The following is a 23443-nucleotide window of genomic DNA, read 5'->3' as shown; positions in this document are numbered from 1 at the left end:
TTCCATTTCAATGAAACTTAGTACAAAGATGCTCTAGGACAATGTACAAACCTAATTAGTTTGGGGTAAAAATCTGTTCATATTAATTCCCTAATAAGCATAACAATTCATAATTTTTTGGTTCTAATCACATTTCAATTAAACTTGGAAACATAGATTTTCTCATTAGTTTTACACTCAAATCTGTTCATATTAATTTTCTGATTTGCATAATTAGTTTTCAGCTAAGTTAATTTCGAATTATATTTAATGTGTCTCCAATACTCTCAGCACATGGGAGTTCTTTCTAAGCTTTCTTTGATCTTTATATATCATGGCTATTTATGAACACACAATGAGTCACCAGTGGGTGTTTTGAAGGGTAACCAATTGCCAAATTTGTGTATTTTTTCAATAGTGGATATTAATATACATATTTTATTTCTTTGTTGCAGGCTTGTTTTAATAAATTGTAAAAATATGGTGTGCAGTGTTTTTACAAATGTTTATTTTGACTGAACCTGATTTTCAAATTGTTTAATATCATCACTGCTAAGTGATGTGGGCTGTGATATCATTCCCTAATGTTGGAGTTCCAAAACATGTAATTTTATTTACTGCTCTGATTATGTTGGCAATAAAGTATGTCTTAAGTTAACATGCCGTATAGGGTGTGCTTTTCTTGTTTGTATGCGGTCATTTTACTCAGGATTCGTTGATACCTTGATTATTTTCTTGTTATTTTCGCTACTGTCATATTTATACGCACCCAAAGATGCTGTAAATTTATCACATGTCATCACTAGTTGTTGTACTGGTGTTTAAGTTGCTTTGTATGATAATTTAACCTAGGTAATCTGTTGTATTTTGTAATTTCTTGTTTCTACCAATGGATTACCATCCATAATATTAATATACAAGTAAGATTTTCTGGTGGTACATATGCAGTACACATGTAATTGTCTTCAGGTTGCTTGAAGTAGTGTTTATCCAATTTACACCAAATAGTCAATTGTCATGGAATTAGAAGTACCTTAATGGACTGTCAGATATATATACTAATTTCTGCTGAGTTTCTCCATGCCTTTGTTTCCTTCATGTTTTATGGTATGCATAAAATATTATTCAGTTTTTCTCTCATTTAACCATTTTTCAGGTAAATCTGTATATATGTTTTTTTTTTATTTTGTTTCCGTTATCTATATTTTTTGCTTGTTTTGTTTTCATTATTGCTTGATGGTATATATCTGTATCTCATTCCAGCAACATTCCAATGACCAAAAGAGAGCAATCTCTGGCCAAACTTATTATCACTATTAGTTTTGTTCTTCTTTGTAGTCACGTTTTATTGGTGTGTGACTATTCTTAGATATTTTCAGTTGTCTTTCTAAATCCCTGACTTCTCTAGATTATATGAACTCACTGAATTATCGATTGCTGTTGTAGAAGATTGATGATGGTGAGGTTCTAATTTTGTTAGGTTTATAGTGTAGTGGAGTAACATCATTGATTGCTGTTTTGATTTTGTTCATGAATGCCGTTGTGCTTTGATATTTGTTGTTTTGTATTCCATCATATTTCATGATATGTTTACTGATGTTATTCATTGAAATGTGCAACACTTTGTTTTTGTTGTTTCACTTCTTGATTGGAGATACGTGTTTACATTCTTCATAACCACTAGTGTTGCTGTATGCCAGTGTGTACATAGAAAATTTCAGAGGAATATGTTTGTGTTTGGTAGATTCTGTTTAACACAAAGAATAATTCACATTTCACACTTATTACAGTAAGATTAATCTCCTTCAATTGCTATTCCATTTCAGGCTCATCAAGTATTTCTGAGAGTTTGTTGTTTGTAATTACTTGTTTGATGGTTGTAAGTCGGCATCATTTGATTCTTTATTGTGGGTGTTTTTTCCTACATACAATGTATGTTAATTGTGAGTCACTCATTCCAGTGTGTTGTACTAAGCGTGATATACTTTTCAAATTGATGTGCTTGACTCATTACGACGTCTTGGCAATCTGCTCTGCGAGGATTGTCCTTAAAATCACTTTTGTGTGTGTAATATTTTCTGTGTCTTCATGTATTAACTCTTCTGTGATTCAATTACAATTTGACACACATCTAATATATGATGATCAGATGTGCTTATTAGATTTTGGTACAATTTCATGCATATTAATTAGCTAATTATTGCATTAATTAATTTATAACTTAGTGGTTTTTGAAATTTCTGAACAAATAGTTACGTAGCCATTTCGTCTGTTTGACGAAAAAGCAGGACCCTTCCTGATTTTCATTAACGCAAGTTCAATTTCACTTTGTTCGTCATATTCATCAATTGACAAAATCATAGGCAGAATCCCGTACAACTTTCTGCAATCTTAATTGACAAATGTGCTGCTTACATGTACAGTGTTCTCCTTGGGCCTTTCAAGCACTGTGGGCCCGCGTTGCTTAGACAAATAGCCGCGCTGCTTCTGTTTCGCCTGTGATTCTTGAAATCCTGTTCACGATTGTGTTGTTTACAAGTGTCAGCATCGTCTTGCAGATCTTTAAGACAATAAATTGTATTGATCGAAAGGTAATCCTGCTATTGTTGGCCTTACAGTGATAACACGTCTACAAGAAGTCCAGGGAGCGGGGACTGTAAAGTAATAATTTGCCCATTGCGTCAGAAAATACAGCCCAACATTGCTCTCGGACAACTGCTACGATAAAAACCAACCAGGCGGTGTAACAAATTATACAAAATACTAGATGTAGCCCAAAACTCTGGAAAAATTAACCTGAAATAAATAAATTAACTCTAAATAAATAAACTTTGGAAAAATTAACTTGAAATAAATAAATTTTACATTTTTCTGTAAAAAAACAAATACGAGAGTTTTCTATACAAGGAGCTGTTTTTTACATTGATAGCGCTCTAATCTGTTTAATATTTTTTGTTCTTTTTAAAGTGATCTTTCAGATTTTGTCTCCATTACAGTTAAACTTCAGAGTGCCCTTTGGTAACAAGTATAGTGTCCTCACATGTTTTTTCAAAATGCCAATATCAAAATCTAATGTTTCCATATATGTCATAGTTTCTCAGACATCCGATTTTTGAATGCCTTGGCGCAAAATGTATCACTTCCCACCAATCTTGTAATAGTATTGTTCAAATGATCAGGCTTTATTATTTTGGCTAAGGTGCACACCAGCAAGAAGACACCAGTGCCGACATTGTTACTATATCAACTTAAAGTACGCCCCTATGCAACTATGAATGAACGGTGAATGCTGCGTTCACTCTAAGAATCTAAAAATACAATCGCAAAACAGTATGGATTGTTGTGTTATTTCGAACACTGACCGTAACCTGTCAAAAAAGAACCAGTGGTGGAATCGTACGGCATTTAAATAATAGTTTTTAATCTATTAAGTAATAAATTTATTTTGTATTGCTGTAGTAGTCAGGATGTAATGTGATTGTCATACACATAGTGGTATAGTTGACTTGTAGCCATGTTTTCTGGTGGTATAATTGGCATATTGCCAGGATGACAAGTTATGTGATTGTCATACACTTAGTGGTATATTTGACTCGTTGCCATGTTTTCAGGTGGTATAATTGGCATATTGTCAGGATGACACGTTATGTGACACTGATTGTCATACACATAGTGGTATATTTGACTTGTTGCCATGTTTTCAGGTGGTATAATTGGCATATTGCCAGGATGTCACATTATGTGATAGTCATACACATAGTGGTATATTTTACTTGTTGCCGTGTTTTCACGTGGTATAATTGGCATATTGTCAGGATGTAACGTTATGTGATAGTCGTACACATAGTGGTATATTTTACTTGTTGCCGTGTTTTCAGGTGGTATAATTGGCATATTGCCAGGATGTCACGTTATGTGATAGTCGTACACATAGTGATATATTTGACTTGTTGTCATGTTTTCAGGTAGTATAATTGGCATATTGCCAGGATTTCACGTTATGTGATTGTCATACACTTAGTAGTATATATGACTTGTTGCCATGTTTTCAGGTGGTATAATTGGCATATTGCCAGGATGACAAGTTATGTGATTGTCATACACTTAGTGGTATATTTGACTCGTTGCCATGTTTTCAGGTGGTATAATTGGCATATTGTCAGGATGACACGTTATGTGACACTGATTGTCATACACATAGTGGTATATTTGACTTGTTGCCATGTTTTCAGGTGGTATAATTGGCATATTGCCAGGATGTCACATTATGTAATAGTCATACACATAGTGGTATATTTTACTTGTTGCCGTGTTTTCACGTGGTATAATTGGCATATTGTCAGGATGTCACGTTATGTGATAGTCGTACACATAGTGGTATATTTTACTTGTTGCCGTGTTTTCAGGTGGTATAATTGGCATATTGCCAGGATGTCACGTTATGTGATAGTCGTACACATAGTGATATATTTGACTTGTTGTCATGTTTTCAGGTAGTATAATTGGCATATTGCCAGGATTTCACGTTATGTGATTGTCATACACTTAGTGGTATATATGACTTGTTGCCATGTTTTCAGGTGGTATAATTGGCATATTGCCAGGATGACAAGTTATGTGATTGTCATACACTTAGTGGTATATTTGACTCGTTGCCATGTTTTCAGGTGGTATAATTGGCATATTGTCAGGATGACACGTTATGTGACACTGATTGTCATACACATAGTGGTATATTTGACTTGTTGCCATGTTTTCAGGTGGTATAATTGGCATATTGTCAGGATGACACGTTATGTGACACTGATTGTCATACACATAGTGGTATATTTGACTTGTTGTCATGTTTTCTGGTGGTATAATTGGCATATTGCCAGGATAACAAGTTATGTGATAGTCATACACATAGTGGTATATTTGACTCGTTGCCATGTTTTCAGGTGGTATAATTGGCATATTGTCAGGATGACACGTTATGTGATTGTCATACACATAGTGGTATATTTGACTTGTTGCCATGTTTTCTGGTGGTATAATTGGCATATTGCCAGGATGTCAAGTTATGTGATAGTCGTACACATAGTGATATATTTGACTTGTTGTCATGTTTTCTGGTGGTACAATTGGCATATTGCCAGGATAACAAGTTATGTGATAGTCATACACATAGTGGTATATTTGACTCGTTGCCATGTTTTCAGGTGGTATAATTGGCATATTGTCAGGATGACATGTTATGTGATTGTCATACACATAGTGGTATATTTGACTTGTTGCCATGTTATCTGGTGGTATAATTGTCATATTGTCAGGATGTCAAGTTATGTGATTGTCATACACATAGTGGTATATTTGACTCGTTGCCATGTTTTCAGGTGGTATAATTGCCGTATTGCCAGGATGTCAAGTTATGTGATTGTCTTACACATAGTGGTATATTTGACTTGTTATGTTTTCTGGTGGTATAATTGGCATATTGCCAGGATGTCATATGATGTGATTGTCATGTAGGTGGTATTTGATGGTATAATGTACACTACTATAATTGCAATGCTGTTTCATCGTGTGATTACCTTACTCATTAGCATAATGTAATCATGCAAAGTTATGTGGATGGTCAATATTTCAACATTGCATTGATATGGTATTTGATGGTATGATGTACACTGCTATTGCTGTTGATTCAATCAATGTCAATGATGTGGTTGTAATGATATATCCCACTATGATTGTCATACAGTGTCATAGTTAGCATTTTGTAATAATGCGTCGCTATGTGAATGCTATTCGTATCATTTCATAATTACCATAGATTCTTTATATCACATTTTATGTGGTGTGGTAATATAATATGGTAATAATGTTCTGTTATGTGATTGTCTTGTCACAGTATGTGGTTGTTATGAACAGCATATTGTATTTGGCATGGTACAATATGATGTAACGTTATACTATTGCCATACACACCATATCACAAATGTGTTTGTATGTGATGCACTGTTTACTTTGCAGGTAAACTATCATACTATGAGTGCCAGTGAACTAAATGAATGCACTGATAGAATGAAGTTGCGAATCTACATGAATTAACCTGTTATGCCAATTACATTACCACTACACTTCGTTTTATAGTCTAGCACAATCAATGTATTTGTAGGTAATCAGAAAATACTATTTGTTACATTGTATTATTATAGTACAACTGGACACCACTACATTATGCATGCAAGCATGGAGGTATTGCTATGGTGACGACATGTCTGAATCTAGGAGCAGATTTATATGCCAGGACAACGGTGAGAATCATGTATAATTAGTCACTACAGTACAAAATTAGTATATGTAGGTCATACAAAGTCACTAAGATATAGGTAACAATTACATAACTTTATGTTTGTGAATTTATGTTAAAGTCTCAACATATAGTGGTGTAATATTTTGAACATGTGTAATTCACATTAGCAACATTACTATTATCAAAACTTGTTAATAAACCGATTATGGAGGTATGTAAATGTGTCAAAATGGACATAGTGCGAGTGGTTAGTGCTAGTAGCACTAATCCGAAAAACTACTAGATCTAGTGCTAAAATGGCACTAGATCTAGTTCTAAAATGTACATAGTGCGAGTGGCATTGATATCGCGTTGTCAACGACGTCAAGACATCCCGTAATTCTCTGAAAATAAATTAATATTTACGTAAAATTGTTGTATCTTTCATTCATTGGAAATGTGCTACAGTGGGAAAATTGAGAATGTCATTGTCCACGTTTGTCGTAATAGACCTTTGGAACAACGTGAAATTAGCTGAAACAGTGAAACTGCAGGTCGAACTTCGAAATTTTTACAAATTGTGAATAGATATACTGTATGAAATGGTATTGTGGGGAAGTTTGTGTTTTCAACTTTGGCGAATGGAAACTTTATGCAAATGGTGGAAATTCAGCGTTGATTTTTTTTTAAATCGCTGATGTGCCGTTTTATTTCTGGTCGGCGCCACACTTAATGAAAATAGATCTTCGAAAATGAAATTATGATGCCATATGTGAACTAAGTAAAAAATTGGTATACTCCTAGTCTAAGTCCCGGGTTCCTGTAAAGCTCGGTGGATGTTGTGTGTACTGCGACCTGTGAATGGGCATATACATATTCACGCAATCCTATTGTTACATTGTATCATGGAGGAACTAACGGAATATGACGTAACCTCGCCGATTTTTTGATTTTTTTTAACGTGACCATATTATATATGTCTAGACACTTTCTCTGCAATAATATTTTTTAGGAGGCCTTGGGATTTTTTGTTGTAGACTCTCGAAATCTTGTTCTTGTTACAGTTGCTAATAATTAAAACATGTGCAGTAACAAGTTCGTCTGTTGAATTTTCGGTTGTGAAATATTATAACCCTTCACAGCTAAACAAACTCAGTGTATGGTCGCGTTAAAAAAAGGGCGATTTTTCGGCAGTTTTTAAATTTATTTTTTAAAATATTTTGTCTTAATTTATTGAACATTTCAATCGTTCCTGACGCCTAAATCAGTCTATTTAAGTTTTTATTCAAGACCGTGTTTATTTTGACTAGCATAAGCTCCGTTTGGACAAAGAGCTGTTATCACTGTTAAACAATGTTAAATTATTCTTCTTATGCTAAGTTCATCTAGTTTTTTATTTAAAAAAAAAATTATGCCATTTTCCCATCAAAATTCAAGCCAAAAGAGCAAATCTCTTCCGCGTTGCGTTCAATAACATTAACATATTTAAATGAGCAATGGTGATTTGAACGCGTTGGCATCATCCAGCATTTTGATTGGTTAATTAGCGATTCGAACTATTAGCTCAACTGATGCAAGAGAAACATGGCGGATACCCTACCGCATCGAGCGTTTATATGCGATGGGAATCATTTGCTTACGATGAAACTAAGTTGAATTTTATTTGAATTTCATAACAATCAACGAATTTATTTTGTGTGCGTTATTATAATCACTACTGAGTAATAATCAATGTTTGTGAAACGTAGCATGTCCGGATTTAGCATATGTGATCGCTTGCCGGGATCGCTTGCTGCTACGCAATGCAGTTGTGTTCGTTTTTATTAGAAACGTCGTTTAAAATACACATTTGTTACCAATAAAATAAAAACAAATGTATTTGAAAAATGACACTGGGCGACACTTTAATGACATTTCAGGTGGTCTACTTTTTAATTCAGCAAGAATTATTAATTATTGTTAATTTTGCAATAGTTTCTTTCGTCTCGGGTGGCCTAACTGACGGCGTAGAAAGTCTGTGTAGTTGGATACAATGAAATGGTCCCCCCAAAATATTTGATAATTATTTTTTGAAATTTTAAACCCCAATTTACGACAGAATCCGGTATTATAAAAAGAAAGTATTATTATGGACATCTCGCGCATATTGCCGATGTTTTATACTGTTTGTAGTTTGCAAATGAAAGTGGTTGTTGATGCCCTTCCTATTATTCGACGTCGTTGACAATGCGATAACAATGCCACTCGCACTGTGCACATTTTAGCACTAGATCTAGTACCATTTTAGCGCTAGATCTTATGCCATTTTAGCACTAGATCTAGTACTTTTTCGGATTAGTGCTACTAGCACTAACCACTCGCACTATGCCCATTTCAACACATTTACATACATGGAGGATGACATCACTGTTAATGATTATAGCATTTAATTCTGTATTTTACCATCCAGGAAGTGAAGGTACAATGTACCTTTGACGTAAAATGACATTTTCCTGTTTTAAAAAAACACTGTTATGTATGACAACTATAAATTAAATGTAATTTTGCATTTATAATTTCATGCCATCTCATTAACATATACACTTTAGTTTTCACATCACTTACTATCATTTAAAATTCACACATTCAGTAATATTTTCACATGCCTTTTAGTATTATGGAATATTTTGATATATGGATGTGGTCGCATCTACCTTGTATCTGTATAAGCTACTGTCTTACTTTTTGAATTGTTAATATTACAAGATGTTGTAATTGTACTATCTGGATTTGAATATAATTTACTATTACTTTATTTTGTATTTATATTTATAGGACAACGCTTCTGTTTTACATTCTACTTGTACTGGTATCCATGGCGATGTCTTGAAATTGTTACTGGAGAAAGGATTGAAAATTGAAGATAAAGATGAGGTATCAATGTTTTTAATCACATCACATAAAATGTTGATTTTAGACACATCAACATTGGGAAGAACCTTGGCTTTATAGTGTAGTATGAGTGGACAATATTCAATTGTACTTTAAGATTAATGCAAACGGACAAGACATCCTATGATATTCTGTGTCCATGGTCTGTCTCAGCAGTCCGGCCGTTTATTAAAATGCTGAACTGTGTTGACTTTGTCGAGCGGAGCTTATCATACGAGTAATTGTCTATTGTCGTCAATGTTTTTTTGTTTTTTTTTACTTTTGCGACATCTTCTTGAAATCTGCAAGCCTGAATGTTTTGATAATTGGGTAGACCTCTCTTAGATTTGTTCATTTCATGATGATATCTTCAATTATCTAATTTTGATGAATATTTTTGTTACGTTCGGTAAAAATTAAACTCAAGCTCGCACATCCAATCTCTGACGCGCCTACTATGACAATTGACATACTAATCGGTGCAGACCGATATTGGGATTTCGTCGGAAATCATGTCGTCCGAGGACACGGTCCTACAGCTGTCAGTTCATCTTTTGGATACCTACTGTCATGGCCAATTTACAGTGGTAAATCTAGTACTAATCGAGTGCAGACTTTTCATCTCACTGCTAACAAGTCTGTCAAATCGGACGCAACCGTCAATCATTTGCTAACGAACAATACGCATGTGCCAATCAAAGCAACATTCGGACTTACAAATCGGGCGATCACCAAGTTATATCCGCTGGAGATAAGTGACTTCGAGTCAACAAACATACCAATGACGTCACCAAAGAGAAAACGTCGCCAAAGGCGCATTCTCCGACCCCATCGACAACTTCAAACACAACGCAAACTCCTACTCCAGACAGCCATTCATTCTACCTCAGACGAACTACGCGCAAAGCCGCTATACAGACTCAAGAAAGGATTCATCAGCTGTCATTTATGAACTGTCTAAGGTCGCCAAATAAGACCTAGTGTGAAAATTATTTAACTTACCGTTATGAACTATTTCAGGTCACACCTTACATGAATTCTATGTATGCATGTATTTTTTTTTTTTTGGCTATATACGAACTTTTTTTTCGTAATATTTACTTATTTGAATCAACATAAACACATTCATCGTTATTGAACAAGTCCCCCCCCCGAGTATGCCGTGGATGCTTATCCACTTGTGTTTTTCCTCATTGATTCATATTTGTTCTTGTTTATTCAGTTTTATTATTTCGTATTCGTAATTTAGTTATATTATTAGCTCATGTTTTACTGTATCTTTTCGTCCTTATGTTATACAATTCTAGACTATATTAGCTGAGATACAACAATTGAAAGTTGTTACATGTCTGAAACTATACCGTAATGCATGTATCTCTATTGTAAAGAAACACAGATTCGGTTTACATAAGCCATTTAATAATAATCAACAGACAGCACGAACGCAATATGAATCAGTTGCAAGGTCGATTTTAAGCTGATGTGCCAATATTGAAATCCAATCACTGTGTCTCACTCCATTTTTAATCCATAGGTGTGAATCCTGCTCAACCCTATAAAAAGGGCATTCTATCGTGTATTTATCAGTTGCATCCTTGTTACATTGTAGTTCCTTTGTTGTAACACTGTACGAATAAATAGTGTATTGTTTAAATGTACATTACGCTTCCTTTATTGTAACTCTACGATCCAATGCATGCAGTTTGAACCTGATCGAATGTGAGCGAATATCACCCACACCATGTCTTAATTGACAGGTTTCAATCATGTCCTAAAAGGTTATCAAATTCCTGTGTCCTAAATGTCATGTTGCAGTGATGACAGTACATATAGTTGTTGTACATACTGTCATATTTAATTGGAATGTTGAAATGATATTCAGGAACCAAATAGCAAGCACATAGTGTGAGACGGATCACACTTGTTGAGACCAGTGGCATCAGTCAGATCCGTTCAAATTTTAAGTTTCGAAAATATAACAAATCAAGTTTATTCTCAACCCATGAAAACTGCCGACACAACGCAATTTGAGGGAAAAGTGCAAGCATTTGACCATTGATGATTCTGTTTAAATGTGACAATAACTTTTGAGACGGCGCTCTAATTACCATTGATCGGATATAATTCAAATGTCTACCTGATTTACCCCAATATATTTCATAGCGTATCCTTCGTCTGTGTTTTATACAAATAATTTGACAAAGGAACAACATGCATAGCAATATTTATGAAATGACTAGTTTGGCATGCTTTGTTTTAATATTTGACTATCAAATTGGTGAGAAAACTAGGATTTTGTACCTATTGTGTTTGAATGTTTGTCTCAGTAGGGCTGTGTGATTGAGACATTCATTCATTCATTCTGTCTATATAAAGCATCAGTGAATCGTACAATTTCTGGAATTTTCTTTATATATCATGGCTATTTATGAACACAATGAGTCACCAGTTGGCGTTTCGACCGGTGACCAATTACCAAATTTGTGTATTTTTTAGAGGATATTTTAATATCCTCAGTATTTTATTTCTTTGTTGCTGGCTTGTTTTAATAAATTGTCTTTCTTACTTGTTAATATGGTGTGTAGTGTTTTTACAAATGTTTATTTTGACTGAAACTGATTTTCAAATGGTACAATATCATCTCTACTAAGTGCTGTGGGCTGTGATATAATTCCCTAATGTTGGAGTTCTAAAACATGTCATTTTTGACTCCCGTGTGCGAAGCACAAAAGGGAGTTTTTGCAGTTACCCTGTCTGTATGTCTGTATGTATGTATGTATGTATGTCACTTTTTTGTTCCACCGTTATCTCAAGAACCACTAATTAAATTTTGGTGAAACTTGGTACATAGATGCTCTGGGATAATGCGCAGAGTTGATTAGGTTTTGGTAAAAATCCTATGAATATTAATTACCTAATTTGCATGATAATTAGTTGATTTTTAGCTATTCCACTGATATCTGAAGAACCACTCATTGGATTTTGATGAAACTTGGCACATGGATGCTCTGAATGAGTGCGCAGATTTGATTAGTTTGGGGTAAAAATCTATGAATATTAATTACCTAATTTGCATGTTCATTTACTGATTTCAAGCTGTTTCATGACTGTTCCACTGATATTTGAAGAACCAGTCATTGGATTTCAATGAAACTTGGCACATGGATGCTCTGAACTAATGCGCAGATTTGATTAGTTTTGGGTAAAAATCTGTTAATATTATTATTTACATAATGATTAATCAATGTTCGGCTTTTCCACTGATATCTCAAGTACTAATCATAACATTTCAATAAAACTTGGTACATAGATGTTATATGACACTGCACAGACCTGATAGTTTTAGGGTAATATCAGTACATATTAATTACCTATTTTGCATAATTAATTAATTTTCAGATTTTGATATTTCGAGTAGATATCTCAAGTGCTAATCATCACATTTCAATGAGACTTGCGACATAGATATTCTAGGACTATGCAGAGACCTGATTAATTTTGGGATAAATAACTGTGTCTATTAATTACCTAATTTGCATAATTAGTTAATTTTTTGCTGTTCTATGGCTGTTGCACTGATGTCTAAAAAACACTCATTGGATTTCAATGAAACTTTAAAAAATACCCATCACATTTCAATGAACCTAGGACCATATTAGTTTTTGGTAAATATTTATGCTTCTTAATCACCTAATCAACATAATTAATTAATACTGATATCTCAAGTATTGATCATCACATTTGAATAAAACTTGGTACATAAATGCTCTAGGACAATAGACAGCCTGATTAATTTTGGGTTAAAATCTGTTCATATTAATTCTCTAATTAGCATAATAATTAATATTTTTTTGGTTCTAATCACATTTCAATGAAACTTGGTACATTGTGCAGACCTTATTAGTTTTATACACTTAAATCTGTTCATATTAGTTATCTTATTTGCATAATTAATTAGTTTTCTGCGTTTCCATCAACATCTCAAGTTCAAGTAACTTTGAATTAATTTGTAATGTGTCTCCAATACTTTCTCAGCACACGGGAGTTCTTTCTAAGCCTTCTTTGATATTTACTGCTCTGATTATGTCGGCAATAAAGTATGTGTTAAGTTAGCATGCCGTAGAGGGCGTGCTTGTCTTGTTTGTATGCGGTCATTTTACTCGGGATTCGTTGATACCTTGATTATTGCTTGTTGTGATGTCTTCGCTACTGTCATTTTTTTTAATTTCTTGTTTCTACCGATGCATTACCATCTATATTAATATACAAAGGATAGTTTCTGGTGGCACATATGCAGTGTACATGTAATTGTCTTCTGGTTGCTTGAAGTAATGTTTTTCCAATTTACACCAAATAAATTGTGATGTAATTAGAAAAATAATTGTACCTTAATGGACTGTCAGATATACAAACATGTATACACTAATTCCCTCAGAGTTTCGCCATGGCTTTTTGTTTCCTTCATGTTTTATGGTACACATAAAATTCTTCTGGTTCTTTAGAATATCATTCAGTTTTTCTCCCATTTAACCATGTTTCAGTAAATCTGTATACATGATGTTTTTTATTGTGCTTTCTATATCTATAGTTTTCTTTGTTTTATTTTCATTATTGCTTGATGGTATATATCTGTATCTCATTCCAACCACAATCCAGTGACGAAAAGAGAGCAATGACGTATTAGTTTTGTTTTTCTTTGTAGTCACATTTTATTGGTGTGATGATTCTTAGATATTTTCAGTTGTCTTTCTAACTCCCTGTTAGATCACCAATACTTAATTGATTGTCTAGATTGTACGAACTCACTGAATGATCGATTGCTGTTGTAGAAGGCTGATGATGGCGAGGTTCTGGCTTTGTTCGGTTTATAGTGTGCCTGTAGTGAAGTAACATGATTGATTGCATATCTCTGACATACCTCGACAAATCATGTTCTAACTGTATATATACTGTTACATAATGTCACATATAAGTAAATGTACTCATTCAATTAAATTCAAGATGGCTGAATGGTGGCCATTTTAATGTTCAAAGTTCACCAACATTTTTGCAAATCTGGATTTCGGTCATGCATAGATAATCTTTTAGTTACCCCAGTAGTGTTATTGCATCATTCAAGTCATTATTGTAATCCAGTCTGAAACAGTCGCTCTGCTGAATCAATAACATTTTTCGTGAATACTGTCACATTTACCATACCATATCAGCTAGTGATATTTGGGAAATAAACAATCGCCACACAATTCATGACATATATATATATATATATATAGTGAACATATGGAGTGAATAATTTAGTGAATTTTGCAATAAGTTGTACACCTGTGTATTTACATTATCAGTTTGACCAGCAGACATAACAATTCTAAATGGCTGCCATGTACAGACATTTCATTTGCAGATTCTAAAAATGGTATAATAGTGTATGTAAAATACAGGGCGATTAGCTTATTCAAATGTTCATAATAATAATGTTTTATTGCATCATTAGAAATAACATTTCTATCAGTGTACAGCAATAAAGTGTAATAAAATATTAACTAGTTTAAAATGAAAAACAGTGAGTCTGTGGGTCTGTGCAGACTCCTAATAGAAAAAATGTTATATAGAAATTTTCTCCAAGTTATTTGACTACGTTGTTTTGAATTAGGTAAATAGATTTCTGCTCTTTTTTACTCTTTGGGAGTTCAACACTTGAAAGAAATTCTTGTGTTTTCTGTATTTTGTACATTCAATGAAGAAATGTTGTTCAGTTTCAAACTTTTCCTGTGTACAGTATTTACATGCTCTCATTTCTAGAGGTGTTTTGTCTATTTCTTATGTATAGTTACTTATTATAAAACGTGTCATTGTGTTTCTTTTAAATTGGGTATAGATAAATAACACTCAAAAGTGTACAACTCTTTAAATTTGGCAAATGTCCTAAGTTTGCTCTTTTCATTTTAAGGTTTAATCTCCAGAATTATAATGTATTTCTTTTTAATATTGTGGATGATAGATTTTAATTCTGTATCTAAAGAATCCATTGAAAAATGTGTATCATTTTCTCATATCATTTTTTCAACTGCCTATAATAATGATAAATTCAAAAACATGTTGTTCATAAAATGCTTTTTTTTTAGCCGAAACTAATATTTTACAAGAGCTACTTTAATATCCACTAATAATTGGTATTTTCCGAGTTCTGATCTGCAATCTTGATTTGGTGAAATTTGTTTACCCCTAATTATTTTTCATATGTAATTTCATAGTCAAGCGAACGTGTGAAATTCGAGATAATGATAAATTCAATCAAAATACAAAATTGTTAACTTCCTATGCTAAAATAGACATAAGTAGACTATTCTGACTTTACTAGACTGGCAAAGTCGTGACTTCTTTTTTGTTTTTCAAAAAAATATATTTAATTGTCAGTTTAGCCTTTTTAACGTGATTGAAAAAACTAACGTGACTGCAAAAGAAATCCCTGCGTCGGAGTGAAAACCGGAGCGAAATCACTCCAGTGATTATGCTAATTAAAAGATGTTGACTAGCATTGGCAAGGAATCAAAGTGCAGCTGTATACGTCATCTCTTATCTATGTTAATGTACGTGACCTTTTACTTCTGAGGTCCCGGCGATTTCGAAAGACTACTTATATACATTGGACATTTAAATCGACTTGTTTTGCAGTAAACATTGATGAAAGTATTGCCGTTGCGCTTAAAGAAAGTTAAAGTATCCATCTCTGCGATCGAATCAAATCAATCTTTAAAACGTCATGTTTACTTTCACACACCCACTCATGAATAAACAATGACATCATGAATAATTAATATCAGTCAAATGCCCGCAGATGCGTCCAGTCGGGATTTCTTTAGCGGTCAGCTTAGTTTTCACGCTCACACTAAAAGGACTAAAACAACAATTAATTATTTCTTTTTGTAAACAAAAAAGAAGTCCCGACTTTGCCAGTCTATGACTTTACTTGTATGGCACTATACTACAGTACAATCACTCACAATAATTGTTCAAACTATGAATCTATTCTATCAGGTGGTTTGCATATTGTGGTGGGATACCATTGCTGCCTCCTTGTCTTGCTTGCTGCTTATAGAATACATGTAGCTATGTCGGACGGGATGTGGTCGATAATGGCCCATTGTTTTCTTCTGGATCCACAGTTGTCATTTAATTAATAAATTACCTGGTTTTCTATTTAATTTTGTAGTTGATGGTGTAATTAGGTCTTACTGATTGGTATTGAGAATCACAGTTTTCACAACCTAACAGATCGCAAATAATTTGTTCTTGATTTGCTAATAATTCCGCTCTGCTTTTGATTACAATCTGAACACATAAGAAATTGGTCTTTCCTCTCCATCTTTCATCACATGAGATAGTACTGCTCCAATTCATAGGGTGATGCATCATATGCAATTTTCATTCAGGGTAGGAGTGAGCAAGTACTTTATCAAAAGTTATTAAACTTTTTGCTTACATAAACATGTTTCCTATTCCACTGGTATTTGCGTTTTTTCTCTCCAAACCTATTAAGTTGGCGCACCACTGTCACCAGATTAGGTAAGAAATTTGTTTGATGGAACACTGCTAAATTGCTGGTGTTGAGTCAATGCTATATACAAGGATTTTATCTGTCAAGTCTCTTTAATGTGTTTATGGTCATCAAAATCCAAATGGTAGTTAGCTTGATGTAAATCAATTCAGGTGAACTTTTGACCACCTGCAAGCTCAGAAAATGAATCTGGGCAGTGGGTATTGCTCAGCTTATAAGACAGGATTCTCAGTTAGCTTGTAGTCACCACTAATAGGTACTGTCTCATTCTTTTTTGCGACTGGCACTATCAGGGTTGCCCCTTCACTATAATATTACATTTACATTTGATTCCCACTAAATCACACTGATGCATCTGAATCATTTGTAGAATTTATCTGCCACCTGTAGGGTAATCTGAATTGTTTGCCTGCATTTGTTGTCAATAGTTCTGAATATCATTTCCGTCACTGTCAGCATTCTAGTCTAGGATATAAGCTTTCCTACCATTCGACATGTTCCACATTATCTGTACATTGCCACTTTTTTCTTGCAGTTGTAGCATTCTACATCTTTAAATCTACACTGATGTGGTTTATGCTCCTTTCTTCCACATCTATAACATGGTTTAACAGTTGTAGTTGGCTTATTCCATTTATAAATCACTATAGCCTTTCTTTTCACCAGTATTAAAGATTATTTTGGATTACATTAATGCAACACATCATTTAAATAGTAGCAACACGCATGGGATGTGCTAGCCTTCTTTATTCAGTAACACAGCTATTGACAGATCTACCTACATGTTGGTGTTGTTTGAAAATAATGGAATCTCTCTGCTACAAATATTTCCCCCCAAAAATCCACAAATGTTATGTCTATTGGTTTGTAGATCTCTCAGAAGGGCATATGTCTTAGGACCTATAAGGCTAAGTAAACCTGGCAATTTATTGCTCTGGAATATCCTTAGCTGTAAAGTAATGGTTCAGTCTCTCCATATATTTACGATTGCAAATCTACCTAACATTGAAAATGAGGATAAAATGTTATTCACCTAGCATTTTTTTGGAATGAAAAATACTACTCGAGGCCAAGACAAATGAGGTCAAATTTTGTTAGCGGTTGGCTTAATTTTGCCCCAATGGATCTTTACGATTTGCTGAAAGCTGTTTCTCAACTTGTCTCTTTATTTAGTTTCAATCTGTGTTTACCCATTTAGTAAATATCAATGGATTAATCACATTAATTATATTATCACTTGTATGCCAGCTGACTGTGGTCATTCTCAGGCTGACCAATGAAACTACTTTATATCATGCCTGGCGTAACAAAGCAAATCATTCAGGGGTATCCAGAGATGAAGCAGGCTATGTGAAAGCATCTATGTCCCCCCCCCCCCATGCAATATAAACTCACCTAAAGAGAACATGTGATTGTCATGGCATAGTATGTGGTTGTTATGCACAACATGACTTATTTGACATGATGCTATAATGTTCCATTATGTGATTGACATAGCATAGTATGTGGTTGTTATGCACACCATGTCTTATTTGACATGGTGCAATAATGTTCTATTATGTGATTGCCAGGGCATAGTATGTGGTTGTTATGCACACCATGACTTATTTGACATGGTGCAATAATGTTCCATTATGTGATTGCCATGGCATAGTATGTGGTTGTTATGCACACCATGTCTTATTTGACATGGTGCTATAATGTTCCATTATGTGATTGCCATGACATAGTATGTGGTTGTTATGCACACCAAGTCTTATTTTGCAAGGTGTAATAATGTTCCATTATGTGATTGACATGGCATAGTATGTGGTTGTTATACACACCATGTCTTATTTGACATGGTGCAATAATGTTCCATTATGTGATTGCCATGGCATAGTATGTGGTTGTTATACTCACCTTGTCTTATTTGACATGGTGTAATAATGTTCCATTATGTGATTGACATGGCATAGTATGTGGTTGTTATACACACCATGTCTTGTTTGACATGGTGCAATAATGTTCCATTATGTAATTGACACGGCATAGTATGTGGTTGTTATGCACATCATGTCTTATTTGACATGGTGCAATAATGTTCCATTATGTGTTTGCCATGGCATAGTACGTGGTTGTTATGCACACCATGTCTTATTTGACATGGTGCGATAATGTTCCATTATGTGATTGACATGGCATATTATGTGGTTGTTAAGACACCATGTCTTATTTGACATGGTGCAATAATGTTCCATTATGTGATTGACATTTCATAGTATGTGGTTGTTATGCACACCATGTCTTATTTGACATGGTGCAATAATGTTCCATTATGTGATTGACATGGCATACTATGTGGTTGTTATGCACACCATGTCTTATTTGACATGGTGCAATAATGTTCCATTATGTGATTGACATTTCAAAGTATGTTGTTGTTATGCACACCATGTCTTATTTGACATGCTGCAATAATGCTCTATTATGTAATTGACACGGCATAGTATGTGGTTGTTATGCACATCATGTCTTATTTGACATGGTGCAATAATGTTCCATTATGTGTTTGCCATGGCATAGTATGTGGTTGTTATGCATATCATATCTTATTTGACATGCTGCAATGATGTTCCATTATGTGATTGCTATGCCATAGTATGTGGTTGTTATGTACACAATGCCTTATTTGACAGGTGCAATAATGTTCCATTATGTGTTTGCCATGGCATAGTACGTGGTTGTTATGCACACCATGTCTTATTTGACATGGTGCGATAATGTTCCATTATGTGATTGACATGGCATATTATGTGGTTGTTAAGACACCATGTCTTATTTGGCATGGTGCAATAATGTTTCATTATGTGATTGCCATGGCATAGTATGTGGTTATGCACATCATGTCTTGTTTGACATGGTACAATAATGTTTCATTATGGGATTGCCATGTCATAATATGGGGTCGTTATACACACCATGTCTTATTTGGCTTGGTGCAATAATGTTCCATTATGTGATTGATGGCATAGTATGTGGTTGTTATGCACACCATATCTTATTTGGCTTGTTGCAATAATGTTCCATGATGTGATTGCCATGGCATAGTATGTGGTTGTTATGCACACAAAGTCTTCTTTTACATGGTGCAATGATGTTTCGCTATGTGATTGTCATGGCATAGTATGTGGTTGTTATGCACACCATGTCTTATTTGACATTGTGCAATAATGTTCTATTATGTGATTGCCATGGCATAGTATGTGGTTGTTATGCACACCATGTCTTATTTGACATGGTGCAATAATGTCCCATTATGTGATTACCATGGCATAGTATGTGGTTGTTATGCACACCATGTATTATTTGGCATGGTGCAATGTTCCATTATGTGATTGCCATGGCATAGTATGTGGTTGTTATGCACATCATGTCTTATTTGACATGGTGCAATAATGTTTCATTATGTAATTGCTGGCATAGTATGTGGTTGTTATGCACACCATGTCTTATTTGCCATGGTGCAATAATGTTCCATTATGTGATTGCTATGGGATAGTATGTGGTTGTTATGCACACCATGTCTTTTTTGGCATGGTGCAATAATGTTCCATTTTGTGATTGCCATGGCATAGTATGTGGTTGTTATGCACATTATGTCTTATTTGACATGGTGCAATAATGTTTCATTATGTAATTGCTGGCATAGTATGTGGTTGTTATGCACACCATGTCTTATTTGCCATGGTGCAATAATGTTCCATTATGTGATTGCTATGGGATAGTATGTGGTTGTTATGCACACCATGTATTTTTTGGCATGGTGCAATAATGTTCCATTTTGTGATTGCCATGGCATAGTATGTGGTTGTTATGCACACCATGTCTTTTTTGACATGGTGCAATAATGTTCTATTATGTGATTGCCCTGGCACAGTATGTGGTTGGTATGCACACCATGTCTTATTTGACATGGTGCAAAAATGTTCCATTATGTGATTGCCATTTCATAGTATGTGGTTGTTATGCACACCGTGTCTTATTTGACATGGTGCACAAATGTTCTATTATGTGATTGCCATGGCATAGAATGTGGTTGGTATGCACACCGCCGTGTCTTATTTGACAAGGTGCTATAATGTTCCAATATGTGATTGCCATGGCATAGTATGAGGTTGTTATGCACACCATGTCTTATTTGACATGGTGGAATAATGTTCCATTATGTGATTTATGGCATAGTATGTGGTTGTTATGCACACCATGTATTATTTGGCATGGTGCAATGTTCCATTATGTGATTGCCATGGCATAGTATGTGGTTGTTATGCACATCATGTCTTATTTGACATGGTGCAATAATGTTTCATTATGTAATTGCTGGCATAGTATGTGGTTGTTATGCACACCATGTCTTATTTGCCATGGTGCAATAATGTTCCATTATGTGATTGCTATGGGATAGTATGTGGTTGTTATGCACACCATGTCTTTTTTGGCATGGTGCAATAATGTTCCATTTTGTGATTGCCATGGCATAGTATGTGGTTGTTATGCACATTATGTCTTATTTGACATGGTGCAATAATGTTTCATTATGTAATTGCTGGCATAGTATGTGGTTGTTATGCACACCATGTCTTATTTGCCATGGTGCAATAATGTTCCATTATGTGATTGCTATGGGATAGTATGTGGTTGTTATGCACACCATGTATTTTTTGGCATGGTGCAATAATGTTCCATTTTGTGATTGCCATGGCATAGTATGTGGTTGTTATGCACACCATGTCTTTTTTGACATGGTGCAATAATGTTCTATTATGTGATTGCCCTGGCACAGTATGTGGTTGGTATGCACACCATGTCTTATTTGACATGGTGCAAAAATGTTCCATTATGTGATTGCCATTTCATAGTATGTGGTTGTTATGCACACCGTGTCTTATTTGACATGGTGCACAAATGTTCTATTATGTGATTGCCATGGCATAGAATGTGGTTGGTATGCACACCGCCGTGTCTTATTTGACAAGGTGCTATAATGTTCCAATATGTGATTGCCATGGCATAGTATGAGGTTGTTATGCACACCATGTCTTATTTGACATGGTGGAATAATGTTCCATTATGTGATTTATGGCATAGTATGTGGTTTTTATGCACACCATGTCTTATTTGACATGGTGCAAAAGTGTTCCATTATGTGATTGCCATGGCATAGTATGTGGTTTTTATGTACACCATGTCGTTTTTTTTCACTTGGTGCAATCATGTTCTATTATGTGATTGCCCTGGCATAGTATGTGGTTGTTATGCACACCATGTCTTATTTGACATGGTGGAATAATGTTCCATTATGTGATTGCTGGCATAGTATGTGGTTTTTATGCACACCATGTCTTATTTGACATGGTGCAAAAATGTTCCATTATGTGATTGCCATGGCATAGTATGTGGTTTTTATGTACACCATGTCGTTTTTTTTCACTTGGTGCAATCATGTTCTATTATGTGATTGCCCTGGCATAGTATGTGGTTGTTATGCACACCATGTCTTATTTAAAATGGTGCAATAATGTTCTATTATGTGATTGCCATTGCATAGAATCTGGTTGTTTTGCACACCATGTCTTATTTGACAAGGTGCAAAAATGTTCCATTATGTGATTGCTGGCATAGCATGTGGTTGTTATGCACACCATGTCTTATTTGACAAGATGCAAAAATGTTCCATTATGTGATTATCATGCATAGCATGTGGTTGTTATGCACATCATGTCTTATTCGACAAGGTGCAAAAATGTTCCATTATGTGATTGCTGGCATAGTATGTGGTTGTTATGCACACCATGTTTAATTGACATGGTGCAAAAATGTTCCATTATGTGATTGCTGGCATAGTATGTGGTTTTTATGCACACCATGTCTTATTCGACAAGGTGCAAAGATGTTCCATTATGTGATTGCTGGCATAGTATGTGGTTGTTATGCACAACATGTTTAATTGACATAGTGCAAAAATGTTCTATTATGTGATTGCCATAGCATAGTATGTGGTTGTTATGAACATCATGTCTTAGTTGACATGGTACAATAATGTTCTATTATGTGATTGCCATGGCATAGAATGTGGTTGTTATGCTCACCATGTCTTATTTGACATGGTGTAATAATGTTCTATTATGTGATTGACATGGCATAGTAGGTGGTTGTTATGCACACCATGTCTTATTTGGCATGGTGTAATAATGTTCTATTATGTGATTGACATGGCATAGTATGTGGTTGTTATGCAAACCATGTCTTATTTGACATGATGCAATATTGTTTCATCATGTGCTTGCCATGGCGTAATATGTGGTTGTTATACACATCAATATCATCATTACTAAGTGCTCTGGGCTGTGATATCAGGCGTGCACGAGATGGATTGTCGCGTGCCTATGAATGGGGGCACACGTTTATGTCATGTGCAGGGGGATTACGACTGGCGTGCGTTGCGTAAGTCATGTGTTAGGGGTTAGAACTGAGGTGTCGTTGCCGAGCATTAAAGCAGACTATGCTGACGCATAATCGCACTATTAATGATAAGAAACAACACTAGAGACCAAGTCTTAGCTGAGAGCAGAAGGGGTGTGAGCTACAGTCAAGCGTCGTTGCCGAAACCTGTTCCGTGATGCGAGTCGCAGATTTGATTCATATCACGGAGAGATTAGCATGGTACTTGATCGAGGCCAATC

General features: G+C 34.7%; 1 protein-coding gene across 1 annotated transcript in view; it reads left to right on the top strand.

Moving 5' to 3' along the window:
* The window catches only part of LOC102809148 (uncharacterized), a 230846-nt gene that overhangs the window by 166579 nt on the left and 40824 nt on the right, over positions 1-23443 (top strand). The window contains exons 13-14 of the mRNA XM_085492918.1: positions 6177-6275; positions 9068-9166. Coding sequence (XP_085349044.1) covers positions 6177-6275; positions 9068-9166 — 198 coding nt within the window. The remainder of the gene's footprint in view (positions 1-6176; positions 6276-9067; positions 9167-23443) is intronic.

The sequence above is a fragment of the Saccoglossus kowalevskii genome, chromosome 18 (genome assembly GCF_978046115.1).
Source record: "Saccoglossus kowalevskii chromosome 18, keSacKowa6.1, whole genome shotgun sequence".
Lineage (NCBI taxonomy): Eukaryota > Metazoa > Hemichordata > Enteropneusta > Harrimaniidae > Saccoglossus > Saccoglossus kowalevskii.
Note: the sequence above shows the minus strand (reverse complement) of the source record. Positions and strands in the feature narration are given on the sequence as shown.